A 24,973-nucleotide genomic window follows, 5' to 3' on the forward strand; every position below is an offset into this window, starting at 1 on the left:
ACAGGATAATCATGGTTGGGCACACATTCTCCAAGCTATATGCTACAACACTCCATAGGACACTTTCCCATTTCCTTAAGTAGAGACAACTCAGGGCTAAGGGCCAAGCAGGGTTCCGCCCAGATTACCAGACGATCGACCACGTCCTTACTCTTTGTGTGGTGATTGAGGAGGCTAGGCATCAATCCTCTAAAGTGTACTGCTGCTTTTTTGACTTCCGGAAGGCCTTTGACTTAGTCCTGAGGGAAGATCTTTTCCAGAGACTAAGAGAGATTGGCATCTCCTTGACTCTCCTGACAGCTATCATGCGCCTCTATGAGATCGTCCTTGGCCGTCTCTGCACAGTCGGAGGAATGTCAGATTTCATCCGAAGCACCATTGGAGTCAAACAAGGATGCCCCCTTTCTCCTACTTTATTTGGGATCTATATCGATGAGCTTGAGTCCGTCCTCCGGGAGCATATCCAGGGTACAGATGGGTGTCTTCTTCACCAGGTCCTGATTTCCATCCTCCTCTTTGCAGACGATATTGCCCTTATTGCCTCCTCCCAAGAAGGCCTTCAGAGACAACTGGATGCTCTCGCAGCTTTTTGTGGCCGGAGGCATCTAACTGTGAACTTGGGTAAAACCAAAGTGACTGTCTTCAATGGAGTCAAGAAAACCTCGGACTTCCACTTCCTATTTAAAGGAAAAGAGATCGAGATTGTCAACACCTATACATATTTGGGAGTTCAGCTTTCAGGGCCTCACTTCAGCCTATGGCCAACCCTTCAGCCTCGGATCAACAAAGGGTATGGCTCCCTAGTCCTTCTAGAGAGATAGTGTTTCCGGCACCATTTCCAGGACATATCGTCCAAAATGAGCATCATGAACACTTTTATTCGCCCCACAGTACTTTACAGCTCAGAGGTTTGGGGTCCCTCTCTCCTAGAGTCAGACTGGGCTTCAATAGAGCGAGTCCAGACCCTCCTTTTCGCCGTATCATTAGGTGCAAGCAAACAGTTCCTTAGCACATCATTCTAGCAGAGTTCGGGGCTCAACCTTTCTGCCTGGAGGTGATATTCAGGTTAGTGTCGCTCTTGCACAGACTCCAAGGCCTAGCAGACGCGAGGAAGGGTCGATACAGATACCCATATTTAGCATATTGCTCCTCGGAGAACATCGCCCGTATGCAGACAGGCCGATCCAAATGTTGGTACATCGGTGTGACAGAGCTCCTTGAGGCTTCAGGAGTCCAGATTGACCATCTCCCTCCTTTTCAGTACTCTCTGAATGCTCCAGGCCACCTCCTTCCCAATCAGCAAGAGTTGAATGAAATCATTAAGGAGGATATTTACAGACGATACATTCAGACTACATGGACCAATCCTCCCAATGGGTTGCGTCCAAAAATGGCCTTCTATGCGGAGCATTGCCTGGAGATCAGGGATGGGCTCATCATTAGACCCCAGTACATGTTCCAGCATTGGATGCATGCCCTTAGAATCCCCCTCGGGAAGTTCAGAGTTGGGTTCCACAGACTCTGGGTGGAGACAAATCATCACATCGATAGGGCAATTAGGATTTGCCAGCTCTGCCACTTACAGGAGATAGAGACAAAGACACATTTCATCTTCGGATGCCTTGCTTACTACGAGATTCGAGGTCATTTCCATTGTCTGTTCAGGTATTCTCAGACTTTGACCAGCTTCCTCAGATATGTTGATCCGAGATGCGTTGCACTTTATCTCCTGGAGGCCTTCAGATTTCGGGCTCGTTTTCTTCAGCCCCCCACCAGATCGGACACCACGCAGAAGATCACGGACTTCTTTAGGGCACTATCGCCAAAGCGGGGCACCAAAAGAACCATTGACTGACCCACAGATACTGAGACCAGATTAGTGCAGTACCGAGGGGGCCGACCCACCAAACTGCACTAGCGCTCCAAGATTGGATCCACCCCTGGGAGGCGCACTAGAACCTCCAGGCGACAACAACGACAAACCAGTATACCCACAAGACAACAAACTTTGACAAGCTTCTCTAAGTTTTCTTCTCTCGACCTCGGATGTTAGGAGTAGGAATTCGACAAGAGACTCCTTCCCCACCCTTTTTCTTCTTCTCCTTCTTTGTTTCATCGTAGCGCTTTGTTTCGAAGCCGGGAGCTTCTAGCTTCTACATTTACATTTACTTAGATTATAGATGTATTTTCTGCTTTTTAAAAGAAATGTTAAAGGGGACCGTTTGGTCCACCAGCTTGGCATGATGTAATCATTGTAACCGACAGTCCCATTGACCTATTTTGGTCATTTGTTGGACATTAATAAAATTATCTTATCTTATCTTATCTGCTATGAGAAATTCAAACTTTTCCTGCCACTACAACTGGAAATCAAATTTCTGCCCTCCCACTCCCACTGCTTGGCTAGGCCTTGTGCAGCCCTTGGAGAAATTATTCTGCTGCTCCCTCTAAACAATGAATTTCTCCCTCTTCGTCTCTGAGCTACTGATCCGATCAACCTCGCTCTGATACCATGTGAAAATTTCAACTATTGCAACAACTGGAAATTTTTCTACTAAATGTAAATTAATTAACAATTTATTTTCCCACACAAATAACGATGCGACCCACCTAGGATCAATGAGGACACCATGTTTAGTGGAGATAGGGCTTCGAGGGGGTTATCAGGAGATTCGAGACAGGGAGAGGGTCGTCCGTAGGATTACTCTTGAGCATTCCAACAAACTCTTGATCATACCCTTTGGGACATACCTACCCATCCTCCTCTGGTGTTTCTTACAGTTGCAAAGTGTTTGGTTGTTGCCCCTTGACACTTTCCATTCAGGCAGCAGGGCATGGGAGGCTCACCCTAGGCAATTGGAGGAGACACCGCGTGTGATGTGCTAGGAGGAGACTCTCCCGTTGAGACATTTGGTAGGTGCAAGAGTCGACGAATACGAGCTTAGGCACAACGTGGTTGATTGTCGAGGTAGCCTATGTTCCACCCCTAGGCTCACACTTGGGAGGTGACCGAGAGGGAGTTGCATGGTGCTTTTTTAGCCGGACAACTCGAGGCATTAGGTGAGCATGAGGTGCTGGGGATGGTAGTCATTGTTGGCAAGATTATGCCTAGGATTTCGGTGATACTCGAGCACATCATCTGGAGCTGGGACAACAGATCTTGCTGTGTAATTTGGTAGGCGCAGAGCAGTTGGTTATTCGTGGCACAGGTCCTTGATGCTTTGTGCCTACCTATTGGATACCTACAGGAGTCAGGGATAAGGCATAGAGGGGTCCCAAGAGCCAACCACATATCACAACGACATGCAAAGAGGATTGGGGGTTTTGGACCTCTAGTATGGTTATGGGATCCAGGAATCCAGTGGATTGCTGGGATACTCCACTCCTCAGTGGGCATGGTCAGGATGACAGGCAAATTGATTCATTCACAGGCAGACACACGCGGGATCACCAAAGCCCTCACCATAGGGCGAGGAAAATTGTTGCTTAGGATTGAGGCCTGCTATGGAGTGGTAGGTGCTGGCACTGTTGAGTCGCTTTGGCAGGTTGGGCCTAGCCTTGATCATCGCATAGATAATGGTCGAGAGCTATGGGAGAGGAGGCTCTGGTACGAGCATGCTAAGCAGTCAATGATGACCAAGGTGTCACGGGGTCAGCAAGACAGTTTCTTGCTGCAATGGACATGGGACCTTAGTGTCACAATACTTAGCAGTTCAGCTACCCGTAGGGGTGAGCTAGTTTCTACAGGGGAGGGTCATCCAGATCTTCCATCGAGTTTCAGTGATGCATTGATGGCGTGGGGGACTTCATCGGCATGGCAAGTTGGCCAGCCAGAAGATTTTAGGAGGAGCTCATGCAAGGGAGACTTCATTCACATAGGGAGTGGGTTGTATCTTTAGAGGCCCACAATCATAGTGCATGAGATGGTGTACTCGGTAGGGAAGCTTCATGAGGATTTGGACAGAGTTTTACATCGTCGAGATGCACTACATATTGGCAGTAGACAGAGGGCTTCTAACACCTATAACCGACAGGATGGTGGGTGGAGCAATGGGTGCTTCATGTTGATCAGGTTGGCTTGGGATCTTGGTATCGAGGGTTTATTTCACTATAGGACAGTATAGAGATCAAGGACGATCCAATGGCACATTAGGGACCCTGGTGAAGTTTGCAGTGACAGTGGGGATCACAGTCAAAGAGGGCGCTTGTTCAAGCATTGCTTGGGGACAAGCAATTTTTGTTGGGGAGGATTGTAATGTCCCCAATTTTGATTTTTCATCCGAGGGAGTTAATGGAGTCTAATGGGGAGGTGCTAAGCATAGCACAATTTTGTAACTTGAGCATTGGAGACATTTTTGGCGTATGGGAGTTAGGAGAAATAGAAAATTATTTTGCTAGTGGAATGTGGGGGCCACACCCACAAGAAATACGCACCACTTGGGAGAAAATCGAATTGCTAGTGAAGGGAGGTCGAAATATTTGGAGGGACCCACAAGGAAAAGTAAGGCAACAATTATAAATAGAAGGTTGGGGGCAACAATTGACACCTTTGATAATTTGACATTTACACATTGTTGCTCAAGCTGTTTAGCTAGGTTACAAGTGTTGTTTAGCTCAAAGTTCTCCAAGGGGAGAACTCACCCTTCTTTCGGTGGACTTCGAGTGCCACCCTAGGGAGCTAAATTTGCTGCTACATTTGAAGGGAGGCTTGTGAAATTTTGGGAGCATATTTCAGCCATTCTCCTCAGCTATTTCGTGCTCCAGGGAGGATACAGTAGAGGAACTCGTGCCACTTATTTTAGTTATTTTCCAGGGGGTGTTTGCTGAGAGAAATTTAGAGAAGCTGCTCCAGGGGAAGACTAAACTTTGTGGAGAATTTCAAGGCTGGAGATTGTTGCCTTTGAGAGGAACAAATTTATCTTCCTAGGGCCTGCGCAGGGGGTCACTGGACAACGTTTTTGTGGAGTTGATTTCAGCTATCTTGTGTCGGGATTTGATGTGAGACTTCTCCCCAACATCCGGGAAAACTTCCTTTATCATTCCTATTGCAGATTGAGGAGAAATAAGGAGGATTTCAGCAGATTTCATCACTGGGGGACGCAGTCTTTGTTCAGGAGGGCGTAGTGCCAAAATAGAGCAATTTTGGAAGGTCAGAATTAGCCAAAACCCTTTCTGGGTTTTTGTGGATGTGTTGAGGAGTCTGGGGTTAAATTTGTATATTTTTTTGGGCAATATTCAGGCCAGAAATCCCTTTTTGTCCAACAATACGTTTTATTATTTAGTTGATAATTGCACCATTTTGTGGGTTTTCCGGGTGGTTGGTTTGGGGCAGATTCCTTTCTAGGTTTGGATGAGTATTTTTGGGAGAAGCTACAACTGCATTTTTAGGTAATTCCGGGCATCATAGAGGGTCATTCTCAACATTTCTAGTGCAACAGCAGTTGCCAATTTCTGGGTCTACGCAAAAGGATATTGGGCCGAAGTTTCCTAGCTCTTGGGGTAATTTCCTCCACTTGGGTTTGCTCTAGCTTGCTTATGCAAGCCCAGGTGCACTTGTTCCTTGCTATATGTACTCCTTACAACTCATAATTTAATAAAATGGCTTAGTTTATTTGCCCAACTTCTTGGTGTGTTTGATGGTGCATATGTGTTTATGATTTTATTTGCTATAGCCTAGTTCATGTGTCTGTTGTTAGTTGCAAATTTCAATTTGGAACATTACATCTAATGTATACCTTCTCCTTAGATCATGTCAACCATATCCTCAAGTCAAGGAGGCCCTAAGAAGGTCCACATGTGTCAAATAAAAACCCCAATGGCTAAGTAATGCATCCTCCAAGGTGGACATTTGATTAAGCTATGTCACACATACCTCCAAATGTGTGAATAGGTTGAGCACTAAAAGATCTATGGTGTGGCATGGCATGGATAGTCCAAGTGCATAAAGAATAGCCCCAAAATGCCCAGGGCATTGTGATAAGTGCCTTGAGAGCTGCGAAACTTCCTAGGGTGGTGTGAGCTACCTCGGAAGTTGTGTCTCCACATGAAAATATGTAGACCAACCTCAAATGATAGATACATATTATGACCCCCCAAAGTGCTAAGCAGATGATCATAAAGGCCAAAGTGTGAAAAATACATAAGGAGATCCACGCGTACACATAAGATAAGTTTGCTCTCTAGTTAAAACAACCTTTACAATGCATGAACAACATTTTTACATAAGGATAAGGTGAAAAACCTAGGGGTTCCGTATGTCATATGCCCTAGTAGATCCACTCCAAGACCCCATGCACCCATCTCAACCATAAATGACCTCCAAGAGATGCTTAGTATGAGCCATAAGGGCAAGGACTGTCTTGAAATGAGGACTAAGAGGATAGGTCATGAAAAACTTCAAAGGGTCTTAAAAAACCACCTAGACAAAAAAAACACTTTACATAGATCATATAAGCACAATCTAGTACAATGCATAAGATACAATAGTCACACTTTTGGCTGATCATGATACAATAACACAAATAATCATGATGTGAAATTTGATCATAGTACTTTGGGCTCTAACATTGTATAGATAAGCACAAGATGTACTCATATGCTGGGACATTTTTGGCAAAGAAAATGAGGTACAACTAAAGTGACTGAAGGGTAACAATGACCATTTATGTTCTCTATTGATTGGGTGCATGTAGAGAGAGTACAATCTATCATGCTTTGATAGATGATCTATTGCACATGGAATTTCCCCATGATACAAAATCTAGAAACTTAGTGCAAAGCCTCACTAAGTGACTTAAACAAAGTGCATTGATGAGAGTGTCACCACTGTCACCTCAACAACTACTCCGGTCATTTTAGTGATGGGCACTATCCAAGACAAGGAAGGCTTCCTTAGTATAGCTTAGGGATGAAATAACCCAATCAACTTAAGCTAAGTGCCTCCTAAGGGTTGAACAATGATTTCCACTAGAGGATAAACATAGGAATTCATGGTTTAAGGTGGATTTAAGAGGTTTTTCCAGATTTGGGTTCAAAGGTTCCTATGGCTCTTTAAGGACTTAGGTCAACCAATAAAGAAAAGATAGGTTCCCAAACATACACAAACAAGGATTTACACTTAGCTATCATAAATTTGCAACAATATAACAATTTATGACAACAACAAATTTAGCCCCAAAAACTATGATAATAATGTGTAAAATGAGGGCTAAGATAAAGAGTAAATAAGAGACTAAAATACATCAAATTTCAATGGTTAATAGGCATATAACAGAAAATAAATCCTTGACGTCAACCCTAATTAATGTTTGGAAAATGCACGTAAAATGTAACTTTTACTTATCCAATGCATTTCAAACAATTCGTAACACTAGGACAATAACATCCAAATCGGTAATTGCTGAAAATATATGATATTGTTGTAATAAAATCTTGATTTACCTTAAAACAATAAAAGAAATAATTTCAAGAGTATAATTGATTGTCACGAGAGAGAGGATTAGTGTCTTCTCAATCTAGGGTTAATGAAATCTAGGAATAAACAAAATTGGGCAAAAATTAGATTAGATACAAGAATCAAAAGAACTAGGGCAATTTAACCTACTCACCCTAGGGTTTTGGATCGTCTCTCAATTTTCAAAGATGAATAAAGGGAACAAGCTAACTCGCTACTTCCTCAAAGACATGGAAGAAGTGTTTGTTTAAGAAGCTAGCCAAGATAAAAGAATTTAACCTACTAGATTTACCATGCATTCATCCAAGATTCCCCATAAGGATCCATAAAAAGAGATCAAATCCACACTAATAAAGTCCCCAAGTAAGTCACTCAACTAGTACTCCATTTTGAAACTAGAGAAAAGAATAATAATCCAATAGATGTATGTCTCTCAAGTTGTGTAATGATTCAAATGAGCCTAGCGCTTCCCTTTATATACTAAGGCAACCAAACGCTTTAGTTCAAATTAGGCTAAAAGCCCCTAAAAATAACAAATCCATGATACAAGATGGATAGGTCATGAAGCTGACCCCCAAAATAACATAAATCTTGAAAATATAATGATAAAACATGAAAAATGCCCTCAAAAAGGCCACATATCTAAGTGTAGAGGCCTCGAAAGGGTGATGTCATCCTTAAAAGATGCAATGAAGAGTCCAAGGGGCATGTCTCGTTGTTGAAGGTCATGTCTTATCATAAAAAAATTCCCTCTCAAGCCCAACATCATCCTCCTGAAGCCCCATGTCAAGCAATAGGATAGAACATCATTATGTGGGAGCAGGGTCCTATCTCCAATGTGTAACGTCCACAGTGCCAAGGGTGGAGGTGGGTCTCTAAAGGCATGCTAAGTCATCATCGATCCCAACGCTCTGCATCAAGTTTGTAATGTCCATCATGAAGTGGAAGGATCTCCAAAGGGTGCGCAGTCATCATCCATCAAGTGTAGGAGAAGCATTGTCAACATCCGCCAAAGGACCTTGACCATGACTGAATCATCATCAAGTACAAGGTCAAGGAATCAAGTAAGATCAACTAGCATGGACACAAGAGTCATTAAAGCATAAAAAGTGGACCATATTCAATGTTAAAGCCATGTAAGTATATCACACAAAGTATATTTTTCAAACTTCACACTAGCTTAAGACCTTAAGTTGCTAGACTTAAGTATGGGAGGATCATCAAATGCCCCTATTAGGTGCTCCTAGCCCTAAGGGGAGGAACAATTCCCAAGCCGGCCCTTCAATCAATAGGTGTGAGTGATAAGTGATATGGTCTAGGTTGACTACATGAGAGGTCTGATAGTCTTATACATGGGTTATGTAGGACCATCATCCATGAGTGCCCTTATGGAGGGAGTGCTTGCATTATCCGAGTCAACCTTTCCTCAACACTCCTTTTCCACCCTTTTCTTAGCCTTTTTCTTTGCTTTGATTGGCTTGCTTAGCAAGTTTTCATTAATTTCTTTTAAATCCTCTTTTAAGATGGGTAGTTCATTGCTCACTGGGGTTGCGATGTTTTCTTCCAGTCCCTTTTACTTTGATACGCATGATATGTATGGGACTGGGGTGATGGCCTCACATGAGGGGGTAGAGCTCAATTTAATTTGGCTTTTGATTTTATATTCATCCCTCACTAGTTTTCGCATTTTAACAATTGGCATATGCTCTTAATTTCTTTTTTTTGTTGTTGCTGCATCGACCTCTATGCATTTTCAAGCCCTTCTTCTTATAGGATGAGGCAAACAGGGAACAACCAAACAAAGATTCAAGAAAGGACAAGGGATCAAGGACAGATGACAAGTGTTAACTATGAAGGATGTGAAAGAAAAACCCCAAGGTGCTTGCACTTTACTTGAAGGAAGAGATGACCACCAAGGTGACAACAAGTATAACATCCAAGAATCATGATCCATTATATGATTTCAACCCATGTGTTGAAAATAGGGGCAGCTATGGGATGAATTTCCCATAGGAACCCAACTACCCCAAAGAAAAGCCCATCTTGCCCCAAAGAGAATTTAAATTTGGGTAAAGGAAATTATTATTTGACTTTCGTCTTATTATTAATTGATATGACAAATTTACTTGGGCAAGTAATCATCAAGCATGTGGAAAATATATTTAAATATTATTAGAAAATTTGAATATTGTGTTTTTCCCTTCAAACTTACAAGTCGGCTTGCTCTAATAGTCGTGGCCCTTCACATGGAGGATCAACTATACATAGGTGTCTACCCTCCTCCATTTGGGCACATTGAATTCAAACTTCTGTGTCATCTATCTCTGAGGTAGTCGAGACTTTGAGGAGCAGATCTGTGGTAGAGAAAAGGTCGAGTTGTTTGGCTCTCTTTTGGTGTTTGAAGCAGACAGAGTTGGGGCTTCTTGATGGCCGAAATAGAGGGGATATTTCTATGCATCTTGTCGATAGTTGGGCATGTGAGAGAACTGAGTTCTAGGCATATTCCTTGTATCAATTTTTGTGTGGTCTAGACACAGCGAATTTGTACCTATTGGAGGGTCGAATCACCAAAATAAGATCTGTATTTGTATGCAGTGAGGAATGATGAGTAGCTGAAGTGAGGCCGCAAGTCTCTAGGGATCAACACAGCTAGTTCAGAGGTTGGAAAAAGGATATTGCAAGTCTAATTTGTCTGAGAAAGCCCTAGTCACAGACGTATGTACCATAGGCCAAAGTTCAGTTTAGAGGTGCTCTGAAAGGTGACGTCTTGCAAAGTTTGAGATCAGTTCTTTTATGTTAACATTTTGATTATTTAATGTGTTTCTTGAGAAGCCTTTGTGAGATCTGTTGTGGCCTATTTTGAGCAGCCCTATGTCAAAGACTTATGAACCCTAATCTAGTGATATTTGGGCAATATTTCTAGTTTATGTGATAAAGATGTTTGAGCTGCAATTCTTGTAATATATATCAGTGATGTATGGCCAGAAAGTATGGCATAATCTTGTGATAGTGAGTAAAGATACTTGTTCCTATTTGTTGGCAAGTTTCCTTATGATATATAGCTGTGACCTAATGGCAGTGACCTAATGATTATGATTTATGACATTGACCTAGAGACCATGATATATATATGATAGTGATCCATCGACAATTTTGGTGTATGACAGTATTCATTATGTCAGTAATATGATGCATGGTAGAGCTTGATATGACAGTGGCCTTAATGTATGGCAGTGACAATGGCCTTGATGAATGTCATGATAGTGACCTTGTATGGCAGTGACCTTGTTGTATGGCAGTGGCCTTGATATGGCAGACATGGCTGTGATCTTGATATGGAATACATGGTAGTAAACTTTGGTGTATGACAGTGACACTCTGACATATGACAATGCCTTTATGATAGTTGTGATAGTGCCTCTATGACTGAGATGTGTGACAATGCCTTATGACAATAATGTGTATAACAATGATGCATGGACAATGATATGGAGGCAACATTGAGGAGGACTTGTAACTGCCTCTTTGATGTACTTGTCTGCTACTATCTTATGAGGATCTAGTATGATCTAGGATTGGCCCTAGGTGGCGTAATGTGATTGATGATGAAAGACTTATGTCTCATGATATTTGTACATTGTATCTCAGTTGAACATTTGATGAATATCTAAGAAGAATAATCTGGTTGGGTTTTCCCCCTTGTGGGGATTTTCCCTGGTCTCTGACCTTAATCTTGGTGCCTCTATTGTGTATGCTTTTCTTCTATTGTTCCTTAATGCTCCGTTGCATTGTTGATGTTATTGTTCTCTCTAATGATGATATGATGTTATGGGGTGAATGTAATGTGAAAATGTTGAAAAAGTTTAGAAATGCAATTATCTACAACAAAGAACAAACTAGCCCTAAAAATTAACACCATGATCCTTACTTAGATTCCTAAAACATTGAATGTAAGAACTTCATATGAAACAATGGCTAATGTACCTCATGGTCATTAACCTACCTACATTAGAGGAACATCCTAATCAAGTGGATGAGTTGATTAATGAGTGGGTGAGAGGCATCTAAGAAGCTACTATCTAGGGATCATGTGAGACTCTGGGCTAGAAATCGGCATCTTAAGAGAAAAATTTTCTCCTATGGTTACCCCTATATATGCATGGGTAACAAGGCCCATCCTTTGCACTTGAAGAACATTTTCAGATTCGTTTTCTTCCTTCACAATATTTGTACTCTAAGGACTTTGATTTTGGGTTCGATAGATATCCCGATTTCTCTTCACTCTTCCAAGGAGATTGCCCTTTTTAGGTGCAAACTGAATTGGTTCTCTGAGGTAGTTTCACTTCTTTAGAGCATTGATGTTTTTGTTGAGTGTATCCCTCCCTTCAGTTACTCTTTGGATGCCCTTGGTCATCTCCTTCCCATCTAAGGAAAGATCAATATGGCTATTAGGGATGACGTCTATTGGGCATACATTCAAATCACTTCAATCATCCCTTTGAAAGCGTAGGATCCAAGATGGCCTTTAATTAAGAGCACTTCAAACAATTGCTTGATGGTCTCATTGTTTATCCTAACTACATTTAATGCCACTGGGTTCATGGCCTCAAAATCGCCCTCCGCCAATTATGAGTTTTCTCCCACCATCTATGGATCAAGATGGACAACCACATCCCTTGATTCAAGAGGATTTAGTAATTGTGCTATCTCTAGGAGATCAACTTTGAAGATCATTTTGTTTTCAAATGTCCCATTTACCTTGAGATTTAGGGGAAGTTCCACTACTTGTGTTAGGACTTGGTGGGTTCCCTTGCAGTTCTCTTTTGCTACCTTTGGTTGAGATACCTAGCACTTCACAGTTGTAAGGTGGCTATCCATAGAAGAGAGACTTTGCATGGCATTTCTAGATCTAACACTATCAATCTCATCACTATGGACTTGCCCCCCCTTCACTGATAGGCACCTCATTGTGAGGAGACCTCAAAACTAGACCTACACTGTGTCACTGGATTTAGTGAGTTTTTTCCTTGAGATTATTCATTGAATTTGAATGTGATTTGAACTAATTCGACCCAGATTTGGTGAATCTCAAGCCAAACCTAATCTTGAGCTCGAATTGGAACTTCAAGGAAATAAAATTAGTGGAAGATCTCGAGTTTGTTCAATTTGGCTTCGAAATTCGATAGAGGAAAAAAACTTAAACCTTAGCTGTCGTTCCTCATTGTTTTCGTGCCTTGGTTTTCTTTTGTTCTCGGCGCAAGTTACTCAACGTAATTACTTTTACCACAAAATATAGCAGGCTTTGGAGAGGGAAACCATACAAGACAACGTAATTACGTTTACCACAAAATCTAGCAGGCTTTAGAGAGGGAAACCATACAAGACAAGTCACTAGATTAAGTGCTAACAATGGGGCAATGGCCCACTTTCACCACAGCCAAGGCCCCCTTCTCTTTACGGAATTTCACCTATGGGAGGATTCCTAGTAGGATATAATCACCTATGAAAGGTATTCTAAGGGTATGGTATAAGGTGATAGAGTAGAAGTCTCCCAAAAAAAGCTTAATTTTATGGTATAATGCTTGAAAAGGTACTTCACTTTCAAGGAGAGATCTAGGAATAAAATGCACAAGGTCTAGGATTTTGTGAATTTTCACGGTTCTAGGTTCTCCCAAGATCAAGGCAATGATCAGAAAAGGCTTCTTATGATATACTTCAACAAGTACTAAGCTCATACAACCTTAAAAAAAAAACCCAAGTTGAGGAAGAATAACTAGGGTTCCCCTCTTATGGCAACACCTAGGGCAAACAATTTTATGGAGTAAACTTAAGTGGATGCCTACCAAACTTGGAGAATAGGTAGCCTAGACCCTAAGCTTGATGTTTAGGCTCTCAAGTTCCCATAAAACCTCTCCCAAGGCAATTCACTCTAAGCCCTAGTTAGAACTTAGAAGTTCTACCTTAAGAGGACCGAAATTTTAGAGAGAGAATTTGTGAATAAGAAGTAAGGTTGACCACCAAGGACTTAGATTAGTGCTTTTTCCTTTGGGCATATAGAGTCTAGGATGCTCAAGATAAGCTCAATTGTTTCTAAGGAGGCTAAAAATCGATGCCCTGGGTATCAATTTCTAACATTTACCCACTTCTACGGAAAATGGAGTTTGATGGAGAGATTAAAAATTTCCTCCACTAGGAAAATTCATTACATGTTATTCAATGAATCATATATGCAATTCTCAACTAGATAGCCTTTCAAAAATTAATTTTCAATAACTAGGGCACATATTAGCATTATCTAGAAGTAGTAATTCCATACACTAGCCAATTTCAAGATAAAATTCATCAACAAAGAGAACTTACAAGATAACATGTAGTATATCCATCCATAATCCAAAGAAAATAGCTCTAAAGATAATCCAAGAAAGCTTCCATACATCAAAATGCACCCAAAGATTTCCAATAGCCAAGAAGGAACAAGTGTGAGTTTCTCTAGTGAGGTCGAATTGTCCAAGAGATGATGATGAGTGGATCAAATGATTTCTCTCTTATTTATACATGTCTAATGAACTCTAATTTGGCTTAAAAGCCCCTTGTATTTGTAAAATGATGGGAAAAACTAATTGAGGTTACAAGCCAACCTCATATCCAATGCAAAAACATAAGAAATCACCCACAAGAGCACCGATATGCTGATGTCATGCATGCATGGGCCTCTTTGAGGCATGCGTTGGGCTCCTCTAGTGCTAAGCCAAGTGAAGAGGGCTCCAAAAATCATCCTCTAGTGGTTGGCCCCTAGATCTCTATGGAAATCATCATGTGGGCCCCAATATTATGTTTGGGGCACAAAATGGGTCTCATGGGTCTCCTAGTGATAGAATAGCCTGATTCTACTCCAATGTTGAGGGCTCAGAGGATGGTACAAGCCCTCCCATGTCTCAAGGGGTGACAGTTGAGACAACATCATTTGGGCCTCAGTTTAGCTGCCAAACCGTGTATACACTGCTAAGCCAACTGGGGGCAAACTGGTCCAAGTGCACCATCTCATGAATAATATGGGGCAGAATACAGACTGTTGTGGTGCCAAAGGTGCCCATGGAATTGAGTGATGCTTTGCAAGTAGTAGGAGTCCCATGGCTCTTAATGCTTCACTTGTAGGGTGTCATAATGTTCCTTTAGTGGACATAGGCCCCAGTTAATTTGCCCAACCCATAATGGACACCACCTGCCAATCACACAATGTCTAATGTTGCATCTTCACCATTAGGTACAATTAATCATTAGTGCATCTAAGTGAACCAAGCTTTTTAACCAAGGGAAAATTGAGGCTTCATATAGGGATTTTCTTCCAAATTTGGGGTTTTGATCACGTAATAGTATTACCTCCCTAGGTAGGAGTGGCTAATAGATGACCCTCTTAGGAGTTCCCAACCGCTAAGGGGAAAGTACATCCTTCAATCAATAGGTGACATATGAATAATGATGGAATGGATGGGGTTGCCATTGGCCAAGGGGTAGCAATAATGAGGAAGTCTAAATATTGGGTATACAGATGTGAGGAGGGAGCAATCGTGGTTGCATGAGTTACCCCAACCTTTTTTTTTTCCATCCCTCTTTATTTGCCTTTTGTCTTTTCTTGATTTTTCTTTGTATTACTGCTCGGAGCTTTAGGAAATGAGATCATGCCCCTTAAAGGTGGGGCAATTCATCGCCCACCAGGGGTTGGTACGTGCATGGGTTACTTTAACAATGTGATGGGACAAGTAATGGTCCTAGGAACCAAGGTGATTGCCATAATGATAAGGGGTAGAGCTCATGCTTGACTTTTTCCCATGTGCTATTATTAATGTCACAACCGTCTTTTGCATTTTATGATTTTCTTTTTCTTTTGTTTCTTGCTTCTGGCCATGGTATGATTTTAACTTTTTTTTAGCTGCATCAACCTCTGGGGCAACGTTTCCAGGCCCGGCCCAGATATGTGGACAAGGGGAGGGGATGTGCCAGCACCTTAAGGACCCATTGATCATGTGGACTCAGAGAAGGGAAATAGTGAATAGGGCTTGTAATGTGCGGAGGGAAGTGATAAATATGGAATGGGAAAACAGGACCACGCTACCAAAATTGAGGTTTCCCAAGTATTTCCCTTCCTAAAGCCATAGGCCAATAGGGGAGACCCCATGGGACTAGGATTGAAGATTAAACCCCATTTAAGATGAGGGAACAAAACCACGGTCAAAGCCCTTCCTTCTTCCAAATCACCCAATAATCCATGCCAAAATGCCTACATGAACAAGCACAAACACCCGATTGCACAATGAAAAGCACACCATTTGGGTCGGATTGCCCACCTTCTAACATGTGCTCTTGACAAACGGGTGAGAAAACATACAACTAATGCAGGCGGCACATCACATCGGCTACAAGGTGGCTGTTAGGGCCTTCTGGTTGGAAGAAGATGATTTAGAGGAAATCTCTCCTATGGGTACCCACTTTTGGTGGGTAACAATTCCCATTGCCTTTGACAATCCATATAACTGCATACTCTGATGAAAATCTGCTTGATCCACTGCCAAGCTCCAACTTGTTCCCCCCATGTTGCACCCATGACCCAACTTACCTCCACACTAGTCGTAGACTCCTTTGTGGCTCTACCTGACAAGTTTCCTCCCCACAACTACATACTCCACTCATCCCATGACACCCTCGCAATTGTAGTTTGCGTCGTGCAACCAAGGTTTGACTTCCAGTCTGTGGCTAGGATATTATTTATTTCTATTTTCATTTTCATTTTCTTATCTATTTAATTATATAAATTTTCATTTCTAATTTCATTTTATTATATATACTTTTAAAATTTTAAATTTTGTACAATGTCTAATTTAACACTAAATTTAATGAGGGGATTTTCATTATCAAATTTTCAACAAACATCAAAGTCGTTGAACTCAAATTTGAATTCAAACTAGAAGACTAAGCCTGCACCATGCAAATACTACTCATTGTACCCGTCCCATTAGCCAAATCTCTATTAGGAGGTTCTTCTCCTCGGCCTATGATATTAGGAGAGACAATTCATTTTTCCTCAAAGCTCCTCCCAAGATTGCGCAACCTAGCCCTCTCAACCTTAGGCACTCTATGAAGGACATCATTAAGCTTTGCATTGGTACCTTCATAGTTATAGATAGGGACCTAATCCACCTCTACTTGTACTTTTTTTCTAGTGATGATGAGGATGTTGTGATAGGGCCTCACGCCTCATAGGGTTTTCCTCCTTTGCTTTACCTATATCTTTCTATTTCTCTCTTTCTTTTATTGTTAATAGTATCTTTCCTTTTTTGCTATTAGCATACAAGAATGTTATGGACATTTCCATACTCTATTATTGCCTGGTTGTACAATCTCGTAATGTTACCCATTTCTTAGTCATTTGTTGGACATTAATAAAATTATTTTATATTATCATATTTCATCTTTCAAATTTCTTGCTAATGTGACGTTTAACAATTGCAGTCATTGCTTCTTGTTACCAATTCACTGCAGATTTCTTGTTCTCAAACATCTGCACACAAACTGTAAATTGATTTCTATGCTTCACTAAGACCTTGTTCTCAAACTAGAGCTTTGCTTTAATAACATGTAAAACAACCAACGAAAAATGAGGAAACATAGAAAGCAGATAACAATAGAGAAAGAAATCAACAACTTGTACATAGAGAATCCATTGCATTGAGGGACCTTACACTGAAAAACTGGTTCCAGAGAACAAAATTATTGCCCCCACATTGTTAAACTGCCTATATATATATATATATATATATTTTTTTTTTTTTTTTTTTTCCTTTTAAATATTTTATATTCCATATGAGGATTCATGTTTCGGTCTTCAAGGGACTATTCAGACTCAACAATAAGGCTCGAAACCATTACAACAAAGTTTATCATATCACTTGCAGGAATTGAACTTGTGCAGGGAGAATAAGAATCATTCCTCCTAGCCACCCAAGATAAACCCAATTGATGTTAAACCGCCTATCTTATTTTTAGCTATGTGCTTTTAAACATTTACCAATCATTTGTTACCAAGAGTTAGCATACCAAATATGACCTTTGTGGTGGACTACTTTGTTGTCATTGATTGGCTTATTCCCCGAAGTTACTAGGATACAGATATACCAGATTTTTGAAAAGATAGGATCTGGATACAGTTGGGAAATGGCAAGTACAAAAAAGATATAAGAAATAGTTTTGTAATTAAAAAATCAAAGTTAAAAATCAAAACCATTCAAGAAACACAACAATAGAAATATAAGTTTGGACAAAAAAGAGAATTCTCATGCATATTACTCCACATCCATGCAGCATAGCTGATAATTTGATAAGTTATAAGTTATAACCATCATAGATATTGATAATTTGGAAGACCATTTCAGCATGAGCATGGAGCAGGTCATAACAGTGTTTTTGTTAGCCACATCCACATATCCATATCAGCAGTGAATATAGTGTTTTCCAGATTTCTTGAAGGCTATGGCAGAACTAAATAACAGTGTGATATAAGTGGAGTAAGCGAAAGTGTGGCACATAAAGGATAGATCAGACCTTGAGAGCAAACCTTGATATAAGGATAGATCAGACCTTGACAAGGAATGAGGTACAGGGTTTCAGCCTTTAGGTATTCAAGGTTTTGGGAGTTTTTCATTACAAACTGACTTCTCTGGTATCCTTGGGTCAGAAATTGGTATCGTTGCGAGTTTCAGGATCCATTTCATTCTCCATAGGATACATTTCATGGGCTCAGGATCCATTTCCTTCTGGAGTTCCACTTCCATGATGGAACTTGGATGGATCCTACACACAGGGATGGTGGACTACTCAGCAGCCTTTGGTGGTCTCACCCCAAACTCTGTGGTTGAATACTCAGCAGCCTTAAGTTGGCTTGTCCCAAACTCTCCAGTTGAATTTTAAACAGTCTTTTGTGTGCTTGTTCAAACTCCTCTGCAGACAGCTCTAACCTTCGGTAGGCTTGTCCCAAACTCTCTGGTGGACTACTCAGCATTCTCTATTCAGATTTGACTTTTGCTACATTCCAAAAACAATGGGAATATGCATTTTTTCTGATAAAATCTCCTGCCTTATCGCTACTTCTGAAACTAGTTGACTTATGAAAACATCATTTTCTGAAATTTTCTTGGATATCAGCAATTATTTCTCCACTATTTTTTTCAGTGTACTCTTTGATGGTTCTTATCACTTTCCTTGTGATTACAGGTTCCAGTACTTGTGCTTCTAGTGGCAGTTTGATTGATTCAGAATCAAATGTCATATTTATCCATGGGTTTCTTTCTTCCTCATCTTTGTGGATTGAGACAATCTTACCCTCTTTATCTGAAGCTACAAAACTAGCATACAGGCTCTTTGCAGTTGATCTTCTTGGATTTGGAAAAAGTCCCAAGCCATCAAATTGCTCATATACAGTAGCACAGCATGTAGAGATGATAGAGCAGTCAGTGCTTCAACCGTACAAAGTTAAGTCATTCCATTTAGTCGCTCATTCAATGGGTTGCATAATTTCTCTGGCATTGGCTGCTAAGCACCCGGATATGTTGAAGTCAATTACACTTTTGTCACCAGTAAGTAACCTTATTCTTTTGCTAGCTTTTTATCTATAACTAAGTTGATAGTTTTATTTTTGTTGTAATGATGTATTAAATGTGAATGTTCTGATGCAGCCATATTTCCCAGCACCACCAGGGGAGCAAGCAAGCCAATTCACACTGAAAAATATAGCACCCCAAAAAATCTGGCCATTCTTAACATTTGGGTCTTCAATCATGTCATGGTATGAGCATGTTGGTAGAACTGTTTGTTTGATAGTATGCAAGAACCACCAAGTATGGGAATGGATTCTGAAGCAACTGCAATCCAGCAGGTATAAGTCATTCCCAACCCTTATCTTCCTAAGGAATAGGAATTACGTAGGAAATGTAGAGAAAATTCATGGAGTCAATGGAAGGTTCTCTGCCAAGCAAAGTAGGGACAATCTCATTTAAGAGATTTATTTGCAGCTTTTTCATGCAGCAGGCATAAAGCATTTGACAAACTGAAAAATAAACTCATTTAATCCTTACGAGATTTCTCAGATAGGCAACCCATCACCAAGAAGGATGATCTCGTAGCCTTTAAGAGCAAAGGTATGAAAATTTGGAGCCATGCCAAAAGCATTATCATTAATGATCTCCAATACCTTTGATTACATTGACCATGAGACATCCGTGATACTTCATAGTACTATTTTCAGTGCATGGGTTCTAATCTTTCCTAGCATGAAATGGTTTGTTCAAAAAATAATCAAAATTTGTGTAGAAATCTTCCTTATAAAGTTCATTATAGTAAATCATTTCCATTGGCTATTAAGGTAAGGCAAGGCCATGTAATGTTATAATCTGTCCCTACCAATTCCAAATAAATAGAACATAAAAATACCTATCTATCAGAAATTTTAGTAAATAAAATAAATTCGACATCTATGCTTTAGCTTCTACAGACTAGTATATCTTTTATAGTATCTGTCCTGAAAATCCTTAAATATTTCCTACATAATTTAAAACGGTTTGAAGTCCTTACTGTAATCCCAACCCTTATTTTCCTAACAAATCAGGACTACCTATAAAATGCAGAGACAATTCATGTCACCGATAAAATGTTCTCTTCCAATCAAAAGTAAGGACAATCACTTTTAAGAGATGTTTTTACAGTTTTTCTATGCATTCTGTAAAGAGATCTGTAACAAGTCAAACAAAATTTGGAGGCCTCCATCTGCTGCTTCATCCACAGTGCAATAAGAAATATGCAAGGACATCTAGAAATATTGCGTATTATTTACAAAGGGGATAATTTGTAAGTGCTAGGCAACCTGAAGGCAATACGATAGACCCTATGCTGGGTCTTAAAATGAAATCAACACTTCCTATCATACTATTCCATACCAGAACTTTGGACCCAGCAGAAAATAGGGTATCATGTTTGCAGGCCTATTTTCTGCTATATGATTGGTGTAAACTAGACATTTTAGAATTGAGAACTCAGGTGTTTAGCACACTGCTGAAGAACAAAAAAAGGACCTTTTCTCTCTCTGAATATATATATATATATATATATATATTTGTTCATCTTTATACACCTTTGACATTTCAGTTGTCGCTCCAAATGCACATCTGTAAGGTTTTCTGTTATGCCCATTTTGTTGTTGCTTCTCACAGAAGATTAGAGGTTCAAAGGTCCTCCTAGACATTGATCATTCATATTCTGAATGTTTTTCCAACATCATTGGATATTATGTTTCCAATAATGACCTGAAAGCATGCCATGTTCATATCACAGTTTCTGTGATAAAGTATATATTTAATTGTCATGTTAGTTCAAGTATTTAAGTTAGAAAGTATACATTGGAATAAAGTCAATTTACTGTGAGTTTAGTTTAGATTAGTTTAATTATTTTCTAATTTTAGGAATATGAAGTGAACAGTGATTCCCTTTATGTACCCACATAAGAGACTTTTGGGAAAACGATGTATTGCATTCAAATGGTTTCCCTCAATAGCTAGTATACATTTTATACTATTGTTATTTACATTTTCCAAAATGGTATCAAAGACACAATAGTGTTTGGCATTTGAATGCATTGAAGAATTGATTTAACGTGGGCATATTAACAAGCAATCATGGCCAACGAATTGATTGGCACATGAAGGGTAGTGGAGTCAAGCAAAGACAACATCTGAGAGGAGAGGGCACAATAGTGAGTGTGTGCCAAGAGAAATGAATGTGGGCACAAACCTCAAAACAAGTGCGTTGAGGTGTAGTTAGAACAATATGCAAATCTTGAGAACAGACATGTGAATTGTGTGGAATGCAAGTGAGGCAAGTACAATGAATAGGTAGACAGCCCAAGATAGGCTCAGAACTTAACAGACAAAGAGAGCATAGTACATGCCCCAAGAAATAGGGTCACATACTTAGAGAAACATCAAAAGTGAACACTAACATTGATGCGAGTACAAGCTAAATTGCATTGTACTACCCCAGTTTTGACCCTTGGCATGTATTAGGTCATAATATGTAAATGTTGTAAATGTGTTAGTATCGATCCCTAGTGCGGACCTCAAGGCTAAGACCCTACTAGTGAATGGAATCAATGGATATATTATCAGAACCAGATTGGAATTGGTAAAACCAGTTGGTCTGGTCAGTTCCAGGGTTGTACCCTTTTGGTTTAGGGTTTGGAACAAGAAATGGCTGGTTTTGGAACCTTCCAATTCTGTACCAAATCAACCTTAAATCACTGAACCATCCAGTTCTGTATGATGTCTTATGGCTCTGCATAGAGACAACTAAAACTCAAACTAATAAAAAACAATAAAATAATAAAAGTGCAAGCAAAATACCTAACCCCAGGGCCCTGCTAAATCTATTTAAATAGGTTTCCCCTCTCCATTTCACTCACACAATTCATTTGAGCTATTTGGAATTTTTGAGTTGAGTTTCTTGGGCTATTTTGGAGAGCTGTTTGCAAAGCTGTTTTGAAGAATTTATTGGGCAGATTTGGAGAGCTGGCTGAAGGGTTGGATTTGGAGAGTTGTTGAGCAGATTTTCTTGGGAAAATTTGAAGCTGTTTCAAGTGATAATTTTCAGAATTTCTTGGGTTAGTTTGGAGTTGATTTAAGGGTTCATTTTCAAGATTTGTTGGCCTATTAGAAAATTCTTTTCTCTATTGTTAGGAGCTGCTCTTCTTCTCTAAATTTGGAAGGCTTGTGAAGGTATTGTTACCACTAAAACCAGCAGGGGTCCTAGGAGGGGTTCCTATAGAGCAACTACTAGGTCAAGGGGCAACAATGGAGCAATAGCCCACTGTCACCCCAGCTAAAGCTCCCTGCTCTTTACGGACTTTCACCAATGGGAGGAGTCCCGTTACGAGAGGAATCACAAGAATAGATGGATCAATGATAAGATATGGTGTGATTCTTAAAGCCTATTTACAAATCACAAGAGAGGCTCAAGTAATCAGCTTGCTTGCTTTGAAAGAAAGATTATTGGCTCTCTAAGAAGGGATATGAGGATGCCTAAACCTAGGGTTGGAGGATATGCCTTGACAATGGGCTTCCCAGGCTGAAGGATCCTTGTGAAGAAATGGATTCTATGTAATCCTTGTGGAATTTGAGTTGTAGAGTTGTGGGACCACAAAGAAACCATGTGGACCCAAACTAGGTCAAGGGTATGGATTTGATCAACCAAGGAGGGACTTGACCTAGTTGGGGGAGAGAAAAGGATCACAGGATAAGTTTTCTTTTGAGATTTGAATGCAATGATACAAGTGAGGACACTAACCCAAATCAACATAGGGCACGAATTGGTCTCATGGCTAGGGCTTGCTCTATCTCGTGATTCCACTGTCGGATTTCCCTCAAATTTGGAGGACCTCTTAAGAAAGTCCCAGCGTAATAGTGGACCAAAATTCAAGGGTTTTGAATGGCTAGTATGAATTTTGCTTGATGCCCTAAGTGACCCTCTAGGGTTAGGCCTAGAATTTGGAAAAGTGAAGAAAAGAGAGGTAAATTTGACCACCAAAGGGATACAGGGATCAATGCCTTATTGCTTAGGCTTAATGGAGTCAAGATACCCATAGATTGAGAATTTTCATGAGCTAAGGAGCCCTAATTGATCTTTGCTAGCCTCTCCAAGGGAAACAACTACGTCAATAGGGATTTATACTTTAAATTTGTGAAAGAGACAGTTTCGAGGTCTTCAACCTAAGGGGTGCCTCTAGGAACATTCACCAAATCCGTCAAAGATCAGCACATGCATTTAATCACTTGTTCAAGGTACCAGAGGAATTTCGCATTACATTAACCCATACAAGAACAATGATAATAAGATACATGCATTTGACAAGTAAGATAACAAGAATAGCATAAAAAATTTGATTTACATGAGAGAGAGTATATCCATTCATCAATTTTGCATTAGAAAGAAGCTCCAAAGACAATTGCGAAAATCCAAACATCATAGTGCATCAAGAAAGCTCCACAAAGTTATCCCAACAAAAAGTGCGAAAATCTCTCAAGAGATACTAATCCAATCCAAGTGACGATGAGAGAAATGAATCACCTCTCATCTATTTAGATCATCTCTAAAGAGTTCGATTTGCCTAATTAATCCTGATCAAGCCCCAAATAATAAAATATTGTGTAATAATAACATCCCTTGGTGACAAGCCCACCAAGATAGCTCAATAACATAAGAATAAGCCTCTTAAGAGGGCAAAATAATCAACATAATGATTCGTTGGGCCATTGAGAAGGCCTGATGAAGTCCAAGGTGTGCCATTATGAAAGAATGGACTCCAAACATAGTGGACAAGGGGTTGGCCCCTTGATATCCAAGCAAGTCATATGTGGTGCCCCAAGTGGGTGTGGGGGAAATATGACATCCTCATGGGTCTCCAAGTGGATCGATAATGCCTATAAACCATCTGTAAGGGCTAGGATGGTGACATAAGCCCTCCCTTTGTCTCCTACAGTGAGACACATCCTCATCTAGGCCCTGGAACATCTGCCAAGTGTATGGTGCAAGTGTGGAGCCGACTGGGCATGGTGAACCAAGTGCATCATCCTCATCCAAAAAGGTGGAACACAAGCAATCACTGAATGGTGTTGGGGATCCATGAAGTACTCTCTGCTATGGTGGAGGCCTATGGCTCTCAACGCTCACCCTACAAGTGCCCATGTGGCCCTTTGGAGGGCTTGGACCCCGTATAGGGAGACCAATCCCCAAATGGAGGCCCACTTGTAATCCTGCATAAGATCTAATGTGTCCCCTTGCCCTCCAATACAACAAATCATTAGAATAATCAAGTAAAAGAGCTTACAAATCATGGAATCAATGGGGCCCTTCATGGGGGCATGCCCTTCCATAGTGGGCTTTGGCATGCACAAGTGTCTCCAAGCTCAATAAGGGGGTTAGCTAAGGACCATATTAGGTGGTTTCAGCCTTTAAAGGGGGTACATCCATCAGGTGGTAGGTGGAAAGTTAAATAATGATGGTATGAAGTGGGGATTGGGGTCACATACAATGGTACAAGGGTAGCTATAATTAGGGAAGCCCACACCGAGGTATATGAGTGTAGGAGGGAGAAAATTGTGCCACATGAGTTACCCCAACCTTTGCTTTTCCACCCTTCTTCATATGCCTTTTGTCTTTGATTGATTTTTCTTCATTACTGCTCGGGGCTCCATGGGATGAGAGCATGATGTATAGAATATAACAGTAGGTACACACCTTTAAGGTGGGGCATTTCATTGCCCACCAAGGGTTGGGATGATCATGGGTCCCTTAATGTGGAGGGGGCTCATCTAGGGCCATAGGAACAAGGGTGATGGCCATAAATAAGGGGTAGAGCTCATGTTTGGCTTTTGCCCATGTGCTAAATTTGTCTATCTTGACCATCTTTTGCATTTTGTGGTACAT

The 24,973-nt window shown here is 40.6% G+C and overlaps 1 protein-coding gene across 1 annotated transcript in view; it reads left to right on the forward strand.

The window, feature by feature from the left end:
- LOC149165328 (putative lysophospholipase BODYGUARD 4) overlaps positions 1 to 24,973 on the forward strand; it is a 172,333-nt gene that overhangs the window by 53,831 nt on the left and 93,529 nt on the right. The window contains exons 2-3 of the mRNA XM_089432288.1: positions 18,719 to 19,080; positions 19,180 to 19,379. Of these exons, the coding sequence (XP_089288414.1) occupies positions 18,719 to 19,080; positions 19,180 to 19,379 (562 nt within the window). The remainder of the gene's footprint in view (positions 1 to 18,718; positions 19,081 to 19,179; positions 19,380 to 24,973) is intronic.

Source organism: Pinus tabuliformis, chromosome 5_1 (assembly GCF_031772625.1).
Source record: "Pinus tabuliformis cultivar Carrire ecotype Pingquan chromosome 5_1, CPIR1, whole genome shotgun sequence".
Classification (NCBI taxonomy): domain Eukaryota; kingdom Viridiplantae; phylum Streptophyta; class Pinopsida; order Pinales; family Pinaceae; genus Pinus; species Pinus tabuliformis.